The following is a 10,485-nucleotide window of genomic DNA, read 5'->3' as shown; positions in this document are numbered from 1 at the left end:
CTGAGCATGCATAAAGTGACAGTGAAAAGAAAAACTCCCCATTAACAGGAAGGAAGTCCCAATAAAGTACTTTAAATTCAAAGGAAGCTTAAAGTTAGAACATAAAATATGGTGTTAAGTACCCCACTAAAATAAGCAGAAAAAATATTAATGGTGAACATTTTTTGTTGAGATTTAGGGCTGAATTACATTTTCTTTAGAACAAACAAAATCCAAATGTATTTCTTCAGAAAATAAACTAAGAGAAAGAGAGAGAGAGAGAGCAATATGTTAAACAGCTCTTTACCTCCAGATACAAGGATGGATGTTACAGAAAACTGCTGTGAGATCAGTGTTTAGTGGAACATCCAGCTGTCAACTGGTTTAAACAAAGCCTCTAATGGAGGCAATGGAAAATTAAGTTTCTCTGCAGTTTACAGTAAAGCATAATTTTATTTGTGTAACATTTCAGAAAATGTAATCTAAACTTAAGGAAGAAGCAGCAGAGAAAATGGCCACCACCTCTTTCATGACATTAAATCTGAAATAAAATGATTCCCATGTTTCCATTTCCACACAGTTAGGCCCAGTTAAAGTACCAAACTGGTTTTCTTCCTGATCCTTCAGTTACTGCATGGTTCCTCTGAGATTTCTGGACTGAAATATTGAAACCAGAAGAAAAACAGATCAAATAGACTGCTGACCCCCTCACAGTGTTTTTAACCAATACGACTATTTGATGATCCTGAGGAGAAGTTCTTGATAAACCAGGAGACAGGCACTTCCTGTTGGTCACATGACCAGCTGACTGAAAGCTGCTTCACCAGACTTCAAACTTCCTGTTGACCTTGTAAGGAGTTTTGTTGAAGATGTTGTTGCTGTAGAGTCTAGAAACAGAACAAATCAGAGCAGATGTGACTCATTCAGACATAACAACATTGCTTTAGCTGCTGGGAGGTCAACCAAGATTCCTCTGAGAGCAGATATGATGGAGATCAGGTACCAGAGTTCATCTTCAGCAGACTGTTGTTCCAGGATACTTTAGATCTCCAAACATCATCTTTGGATAAGAAAAAAACTGGAACCTGTCTCTGAACAACTGAAAGTAAAACTGAAACTGCGGAGTTTAAGAAGTTTCTTTACAGAATGGTACAACAGCCTAAATACAGCTACATAAATATTTATTATAATCAATAAATTATTATCAGTGTCTGCCTCTAGGGTGGGTGTGTAATCAGATACAGCACATTTTTGGGTAATAACTAGTGAGTCCTTGGTTACAGATACAATTTGGATGATTTTACATCACATGGGTGTTTAGCTTTTACTGCTTGCTAGCTAAAACATTGACTCAGGGTATCTATGGTAAGAATAACCCATTTGAAATGTTAATTGTTTCAAAACACCCAACATCAGGAGAGCTGTAATGAGAAGTTTATGTTGCAAAGGTGTCTGAACAGAAACCTTAGTGTGGATCCATCAAAAACAGTCGTTAGTGGCTCGGTGTGGTAATAAATGATCTAAGTGGGCGTGGCCAATTAGCCAAGGTTTCAATTTTGAAAAATAAAAATAAACCTGGGTCAACTAAATATTTCAAGATGAACTAATGAATGTTTGCTCACCTCACAGGACCGATGGAGGGGTTGATGGAGACCAGCTGGAGTAACTGAGCAGTGGAAGCATCGGTGATCTTATTGTGACTCAGACTGGAACACAAACACAACATTCTGCATTATGTCCGGTTCTGCTGGGAACAAGCAAGCATTCAGAACCACAGAGAAGAGCAGCAGGGTCCAGATGACCAGCTGCTCCGCTTTGGATCAGAACTGAGGAAGTGTTTGTCTCCCACAGAGGGGACGGCCTGGGACACTTACTCCAGGACCTGGACTTTGTGCAGATGTGTGATGAGTTGGAGCAGCAGCTGGTCTGTCAGCTGGCAGTGACTGAGGTCCAGCTCTGTTAGACCTTCAGAGTGGTCCAGCATCAGGACCAGAGATCCACATAGCCTCTGATCCAGTGGGACGTGACTCAGGTCCAGCTCTCCTCCCAGGGCTCTGCACAGGGACACGGCCCGTCTCACTGTGTCCCTCTCACTGTCCACAGGAAGCAGGGACAGCAGCTGGACCAGGACCGTCTTACTGACTCTGAACGGGAGAAAAAGAGCAAAGATCATCAAAGTGAACAAGCTTCTACTTCATTTTCAGCGGCGCTCTTCCTCACCTGAGACGGACCCTGTCCAGGACAGGAAACAGCATGTCCAGCCCGCTGTCCTCCACCTCGCAGTCCCTCAGGTGGAGCTGTGTGTCCCTGCTGCTGTGTCTCAGGATGCTGGAGACGTCCCTGCAGTCGTCAGCCGTCACCCTCAGAGGCTCAGGCTGATCCTCCTCTGGTACCTCCACGCAGGAGGAGAGAGACAGGTCCAAGCTGTTCTGCAGAGTCCTCAGCAGGTCCGACGCCTCCTGCTGGCTGTCAGAGGCAGCGCAGCAGCGGATGAAGCTCAGCAGCTGCTTCCTGTCCACGCTGGTGGGAACAGAGAAGAGAACCAACCAGTTAATGAACAGGAGGGGACGTTTTATCAGGGGAAGGAGCTCTGAAATCTGACCTGAGATCAGAAACTGTGCGCAGCATCCTGAGGATGGACTGTGTTCCCTCTGCAGGGATGGAGCTCCACAGCAGCTTCAGCTTAACTCCATCACCGTGTCTGAGGATGAAGAGCAGAGCAGCAGTGTCCTCTGAGTTCAGCTCCGTGCAGCTCAGGTTGATCACATGACCAAGTGACCTCAGCAGACCGGGGATCATGTAACTGCTGCCACCTCTGTAGATCTCTCTGATGGACGTCCTCACAAAGCTGGGGCTGGGCCTGAAGGCAGGCAGAGGAGAGAAACTTTGTTTAGTTACAGGAACCAGAGGCTGCAGATGGAAGATCAGACCAACTATTTATGAGAAGAAGACTAAACCTCCACCTCTGAAGCATCAGCCTGTGCAGGAACGGCAGCAGCTGTGCAGCTCTGTCCTGTAAGCGGTTCTTCTTCAGGTTCACAGTGATGGTCTGAGCTGACGGCTGCTGCAGCAGATGGTGAAGGACCTCCCAGCTCAGCCTGCAGGAGCTCAGGTCTCCACCAAGCTTATTCAGGAAGGACAACGTCAACTCCTGGTCCTGGACCTCATGGAGGAGGACCACCAGCTGCTGGAGACTCTCCTCACTCAGTCTGCAGGGTTCACAGATTAAATCTTTAATGAAGATAAATGAGTTCAGCTGATGGAGGCGAGGAGAGACTTTTACCTGACTGTGAGAGGAGCATCGTGAAGCAGCAGACTGAAGAGACTCTGATTAGGGAGGCAGGACTCAGTCAGGTCCAACCGTCCGATGGTCCAGAACCTCAGCAGGGACGCCAAACTGCTGCCAAGCTTCAGAAAGACTCTCTGTGAAGGCCGAGCCTCGGTGGAGACCACAGAAAGCTCTTCAACAACCAGAGGAGAGGCCACCCTGCCTCTCCTCACCCACAGAGACAGGAACAAGGCCAGGCTGCTGGAAAGTCTGAAATCAGAGAAACAGACATGATGGAGATTGTTATGTAGAATATATAGTCGTTTTTATGATAATAGTGTACTGTATTTTTACAGTTACCTGAATTTTAATCATTAATAAACAGTCACTTGGGATGGAGAGTTTTGCAGACTATTTGAAAAACAATGACTTCATTCCAGCTCCAGTAAGGCTCCAGGTACAGACCAGTATGAGAGTTATTTATGAGGGATTTTGCAGAATAGTTTACAGTTTAAAAAGCTTTCTCATGGTTCTCAATGTTATCTTAGTTAACTCCTAGAAACAGATCGGGGCTATTACTTACAGCTAGTGAGTGAAGTGTCCTTGAGGTGTTGTTAAAAAGACATGTTTGGGGTTGTATGAAGAGACAACAGCCTACAAACGCGTGGAAGACACTTCAGGGGGTAATAGGCTATATGAGGTCGATGGTAAAGTTTGTAAGTGCTGTCTCCCTTTTTGGAATTCCAAAATGAAATAAATATATAAGTGTTTGGTGTCTGATAATTGTTTGTTCCTTTGCGACCAAATCCTCAGACTGGGTGAGACCGGCCGTTGTGAAATGGAATAGCAAACAGACCCAGAATCTTAATAAGATCAAGAACTGATGGTTCAATACAGTGTGCGATTTCCAAAAAAAACAGGGGGGGGGGGTAATTTCAAAAGTTGTATTAATGAATCAAAGTTTTATTAATAATGGTTAGCTAGCAGACGCTTTTTCAGGAAGATAGCTAGATCCTGAAGGTTGGACTATTGTTTTTAAACTTGCGCCATCTACTGTTGGGACTCAGGAGTGGGTATTAATTTACTTTAACCACTTTGAGCAGAAAATGTAATAATACTCTTTAAATACAAACAACAAAATTAATTTACAAATGTGAAGGACACAAGACATGTATTAATATAAACTTTGAAAAATCCATAATATTCAGGGGTTAAAGCAAAAATAATAAATTTGACTGAAAAAATGTTCTAGTCAGCCCCTATATTCCTGGGCCGTGGACGTCATGCCACCTTAATAACATCATTTGCTTATTGTGCAAAGTCCACTTTAACCAAATCTGGTAGTTCCATTTACAATTCCTGTATCTCTCCCACCTTCCAGCTTCAGAGCCTTGGCGCCATCCTGGACAGCCCTCTACATAATCTTCTTCACTTTCCACATCCATAACATCACCTGGTTAACTTTCATATTTGCAGCATCAAGCAAGTTCTTCCTTCACACTTTTGCCAAACTGGTCCACAGTCCACTCACCTTTCCACTTTACAATTTCAAAACCCTCCATAAACTGCAGCTAATTCAAAAGACAGCAGCTTGCATCATTACATCATCTTCTTCACACCTGTACATTACCTCCACTGTCACATTCAATGTAAATCAATCCTATGATCATACAAGGCCAACAAAAGCCACGGACAAAGATGGACATATAACCAACACGACACAGATCGCACAATAATCAGTCTCTGCTTTGCCCGTTATTGCTCACCAATTAATTATCACAACTCATGAGTTTATAAAAAGGCATTAACTTTTTTGAAGTTTATGAAAACGGTTATATTTTAGCCCAGTGACATGTCCAGGGTGGACTCTGTGTCCCCACCTCTCGCTCATTGACTGCTGGAGATGGTCACAAGCTCCTCCACGACCCTGTGTTACGTCAAGCCGCGTTTTTCAATCAGATGCGGCATAACGTAACACCTGTACGGAAAAGCAGGTATAGAAAATCCATGGAGGGGAGGTTACATTTTTAAAAAGTTTAGTAAGATTGCTTAAAGTTTATCAGACAAAAACGTAACTTGCTTTTAAAGATGAACATTTTTAACTTCTGTGTTAAGTTAAATATTGTTTAAGGTAATCTTGGCTGGTTTAGCTAGTCTGTCTGGCAGGTGTTTTTGGGTTGGAGTAAAATCAGTCCATAGACCCACAGGAGGCTTTTTAACATGTTTCTGGTGCGACTCGCTTCTACAGTGTCGCTTCACATCACGCTCCACTCCGTGTAAAAATAAGAAATAACTACAAAAATTCTGAAAATCGCCTTTGTCCGGTCTCACACAGTTAGAACCAGTTCTCCAGTCCATGATGTAACTGCAGTTTATTTTTTTAATTTTTGACGTAGTATGCATCAAAATCCTTGTGATCTTATTTAACAAGTGTCCTGGTTCAGCTGCTAACGAGGTGGAGCTGCTGCTTATTGACTGACAGCCGCTCTGACTGCAGCTCTGCCTTCTCTGTTAAAGAAAAGCGCAGGTGGAATAATATTTATGATTTTTTTTTTTTACTTTTTCCAAATCAGACCCAGTCACACTGAGACATCGTTTCACATTCCGACCCTTCTTCTTCTTCTTCTTCTTAAAAAAAGCGCGTCATGCTAAATTAGCCAAGCTAGAGCGTTACTCTTTCATTTTTAAATAAAACATAACAGTGAATCATGAGGAGATCCCTGGTTAGTCGCTGCGTTTATCAGCTAAATTACTAGAAGTGAGAGAATAAACACTGACAGGTGACGTGGCCACAGGTGAAAATAACTCATTAATTAACTGCAAGAGTAGCGACAGACACGCTTAACGAGGGAAGTTGTTGTCAGCTGTTCTATTCACTGAACTTTCTGACCTGCTGGTTCACAAATCCAAAGAAAACCTTTGACCATCGCTACTTTCATTCATAGCATGTGTGGTCAGTTTGAGATGTTCTTCCAAAAGTTAAAATGAATGAACACTGATAAACCTCAGATTGGCAGATCTCCACTTTGCAAAGACTCACCTTCTGATTGGCTAATGCTCCGGCTCTGCCAGATTTCATTGGTTGAGGGCAGCTTCTGTTTAAAATCTTGAATAAAAAGTCTACACGGAACATTTTGCGCTCATTTTCCAAATGACGGAAATCCGTCGCAGCGACGGAGAACTTTAACCGCTGATGGACGGCTTGATAAGCTGACCGCAGTTGTGGTACACAGAGGTGAGATTGTATAAAACCTGGAAGTGTGAACGTTAACTAGCCCATCGATTGGAATATTGGAATTGGATCCAGGAGACAGCGACGAAAAAGACTAAAGCTGAAAGGAAAAGTTGGTGTCAGCTTGTTCTCATAACAAATTCTATTTTTCAAATCAGACTTTCCTCTATCAAATTCTCCCTGAGTTGTTATGGCGACATCGCACAAATCCCCTGCTCCACCCCCACCTTCCTTGCTGAACATCTGTGGAGGTTTCTCTGAACTGTTGGCTGCCGGATAAGACCAAGGACTCTGGAGAGCCCCACGGAAACACAAACACTCAGACACACATACAGATGCTCACAAATACAGACAAACTTCACCCGACCAGCATTCAAATGTTTACCTTTTTGCATATATGTGTCTCGTAATTATTTGAGCTTCTTGTGCAAATGAGGTTTTTTGTCGGATTTGTCCCTCCACTTTCCCAATGTAAATCTTTCTTCAACAGATTTCAAGGGCAGCGCCTGTGGACTCTGTGTCAGGCGGGGTCTGAGGCAGTTTGCAGGAATGCACCTAATGGCTGCACTGATTAGCAGCGGCCGACTGGCTACGTTCCATGGCAACGCAAGGCCTCAGTCAATCGTTTCCCCAAAATGTTTGTAAAGTGTATGTGATGGATGGTTGTACTGGAACTGAATTTCGATTACAATGCAAATTGCAGATGATAAATTAAATTGATTGATTGATGATATTACTTATTCAGATCAGAGGGGGGAGGAATGTATCCCCCCCAGGGATAAAATATGAATGACCAGAGGGGGGGACATCACAACCAGAGGGGGGGTAAATCCCCCCCATTCCCCCCAGCAAATCGCACCCAGGTTCAACATGACTGCAGGTTAGTGGTGAAAAGGAGGTTCCTGCCTGAGACTGTGGAGGTGTGTTGTAGATCTAAAGAGGACGGACGCCCCTCTGGCAGACATCTTGTTGGCTTTGAGGACCAGATCCACTTTAGATCCACACCGTCGGAGAACTCTGCTCACAGATCTACAGGTTTTCCTGCGTAACTCTCCTGTTAGCAGCAGGTTGAAGTCCAGGAGCTGCAGCAGAGACACCAGCTGGTGGACCTCCTCTCTGGATCTCACTGATATGGAGGAACAGACACTCTGGAAGAACCCTGGAGCACAGCTGAGAGACAGAGAAACAAATTACATATCAGACAGATGTCAAAAAAACTGAATTAAATAATACTTTTATATAAAACAACCTGTACCTGAGCTGTGAGATATAAGGCAGACACTGCAGGAAACTCCTCACTTCACTCTCTTCCTGTGAGCAGCCTGTCAGCTTCACTGGTTTCTTCTCTGGTTGGAGTCTCAGCACTTCCAGGAGGATGGAGGTCTTTCTCTCTGATAGGTTTATGGTCCAGACTGCAGGAGCTGACTGGAAAACTGACTGTAATGATGGAAGGAGACTCAGACCTGTTTTAGTCTCACAGTCCTTCATCTGGGAGTACAGATCCAGCAGGAAGTCAAGGCGATATTTATCATTAGAGTATCTTTCATTAAGAGGGAATGTTTGATATCTGCAGACTGATGCTAGCAGCTCCAGCATCTTCTCTCCTGTCTGCTGTTCTCTCTCTGCTGCTGCACAGAACAGATTCACTAAGAACCTGGTTTGTTTAGGAAGATTTGATCTCTGAGGATCAAACCTGAAACAACAAGAAGGAAACATTTAGTGATGATTTGGTCTGAGCTGCATAAATACAACCACACGTTGCTCCTTATCCTAATGAAACCAGCCTGTAGCCTCTATTTCAGCTTCTTATAATGGAAATAAAATTATCTAGTTAACATCAGACCTCCTAACAGAAAATGGTTAGTCAGCCATTTCATCATTAAACATCCAGACATTGGCTCGTCTGCATGAAGCCACAAAACAGCGACCTGGACATCCTGCTGTTATTAATCTTCTGTTGTCATATTGGGATAAATTATTGCTTTCTGCATTTTCTTTACTTTGCACAAGTTTGAGTCTAAATCAATTAAAACAAACACTTATTGTCAGCCCTCTGTGCAGATTCTCATTATCTGGGTCATTACAGCAGCAAACAGTCTTAAATCAGAGGCAACCAGACTTTCTCTCAGTTCTTTCTGAAAACCTTTCCACACCTATCCAGGAGTCTTTGTCAGTTCTGGTGGATCTCACTGAGCAACCTGCAGGTGGAGCGCTGCTGTTTTTAAGGACATGGAGACCCATCCTCCTAGGAACATTCTAAGTCAGATGTAAATAATGACCCATCCATCACTGCCCTGGGTCCTTAGAAGCTGCTGCTTGGTGTGAGTGGAGTATTTCATCACCTGAATTATGACGACACTGCTGATGTAATCTCTCTGGAACGTGATGGAGGACCAAGCTGTATACACTAGGGAGTTAGAAGCTCAATCCTCCTCCTCTGTTTAGTGATGGCTTTTCTCTTTTGACCAAGATGGCTTCTTTCACCACTCTTTCAAACCATCTGTTCTCTCTTTCCAAAATCTGGACATCATTGTCATCAAAAGAGTGTCCTTTGTTCTTGAGGAGAAACTGGACTGCTGAATCTTTCCCTGAGCTGCTGGCCCTCCTGTGCTGTATCATACATTTATGGAGCTGTTTGGGGTCTTTGATGTAGGAGTCTGAAGGTGTGTTCACATTAAATGTGAATGTCGCCACTTCTGCCTGCTGTCACTCACCTGACAAATCACCGACTGTTTCCACAGCAGGTGACTCTCCAGAAATACAGCGGTACAATGAAGCTATCTAGTGACGCTTTCTCTGAACCCCCCATATTCTCCTCATTCACTCTTGTTTTACTGAGAATCTTTGTCTGGTAAACAAAAAGTATCTGTTAAGCTACCACACCTGGTCGGTGGTGAAACACCCTCAGTGGACCCAGCTCTTATTTACCCGTCAGGCGACCCCCACTTAAATACTGTTTTGGATGTAAGACGCTCTGAACAGAAAAATATACTTTAACTTATTTAATCTACTAAAGTCAGAGAGATGTTTACAGACACATCAGCGCTGATGGGCTCTTGATCAGCAAGAGGCCTCTACTGATCATCTCACAAGCATTATAAAGGAATCTAGGTACACACATCCATGCAAAGACTGTACACTTCCTAACGTGTCATCAGTGGAGAAACTGTCACCTGTGGGGTGCTATCTGATAGATTGTGTCATATCTTTGTGTTTGTAATATCTAAGTGGGGAAAGCAGCTCCCGGGTTAAGATGACCGTTCCACTTACACATCCCATATCTTAACACAACAATAGCTGGTGTTTTTTCTTCCTCCTGTTTTACTGAACTATGAAAACCCAGTGACATGTAGAACCGTGACTCATGTGTCCTGTTAAAGCCTAAAGGCTCAGTGGACTGAAAACATCAGTTTGACCAGATGGATCAAAGGAAGAAGCTGTAAATACTGAACCCTCCTACTGACTGGACAGATAATTGATTTCAACAATAATCACATCAGTATTTTAAGCTGTTGACTTTGATAATAAATAGTATTATTTATTCTGATTGTTATCCCTAAAGGCTGGTTCTCACGGCAGGATTTTAAAAAGCCTGAGAGAAACCACACGTAACGATAAATAATGCCAGATAAAACAGGTTTGGTCTTCCAGTGTGTGGTGTCCTGTCAGAGGGAGAGCTCAACACGCCACACACAAACAGATTTCCCCATTCTGATTAGTTAATAAACATGAACAATGGGGGAGAATAATAATGATAGTGTGTGGACTGATTTTAATGGAGAAAAATCAAAAAAAGAAAAGGTGTTGGTTAAAGAAACAGAGACAACACCACAGGGGGTTCTACGTTTGCTGCACTATTAAATGGAGGTGAGTTTGGTATATTTTTATCTCGGGGAATCCCTCACCTCACTTTCTGATTGGCTACACGTCACATTCAACAGGCTATGAGCTCGTTTGTACTCAGTGAACCAACCTTAACCAAACCTCAGTTTTGTAAAGCGGTCAT

General features: G+C 43.3%; 1 protein-coding gene across 1 annotated transcript; it reads right to left on the bottom strand.

Moving 5' to 3' along the window:
• Positions 1-255: 255 nt before the first annotated feature.
• LOC118562524 lies at positions 256-7,767 on the bottom strand. Its single transcript, XM_036134957.1, has 9 exons — positions 7,735-7,767; positions 7,386-7,649; positions 3,263-3,517; positions 2,943-3,188; positions 2,582-2,839; positions 2,200-2,499; positions 1,854-2,123; positions 1,602-1,685; positions 256-866 (listed from the first exon to the last, which is right to left on the bottom strand). Exons 2-9 carry the CDS (start codon positions 7,442-7,444, stop codon positions 800-802), a joined length of 1,539 nt encoding a protein of 512 aa, XP_035990850.1. The 5' UTR covers positions 7,445-7,649; positions 7,735-7,767; the 3' UTR covers positions 256-799.
• Positions 7,768-10,485: the final 2,718 nt, after the last annotated feature.

Source organism: Fundulus heteroclitus, unplaced genomic scaffold, assembly GCF_011125445.2.
Source record: "Fundulus heteroclitus isolate FHET01 unplaced genomic scaffold, MU-UCD_Fhet_4.1 scaffold_96, whole genome shotgun sequence".
Taxonomy (NCBI): Eukaryota; Metazoa; Chordata; class Actinopteri; order Cyprinodontiformes; family Fundulidae; genus Fundulus; species Fundulus heteroclitus.
This window is presented reverse-complemented; position numbering and strand designations above follow the sequence as displayed.

Coding starts and splice junctions, on each gene's coding strand:
- LOC118562524 (XM_036134957.1), bottom strand. CDS start 7,444: ATGTCTGCCAGAGGGGCGTCCGTCCTCTTTAGATCTACAACACACCTC. Junction 3,518..7,385: donor ACACACCTCCACAGTCTCAG/GCAGGAACCTCC, acceptor CTCTGATTTCAG/ACTTTCCAGCAGCCTGGCCT. Junction 1,686..1,853: donor CACAAAGTCCAGGTCCTGGA/GTAAGTGTCCCA, acceptor TTTGTGTTCCAG/TCTGAGTCACAATAAGATCA.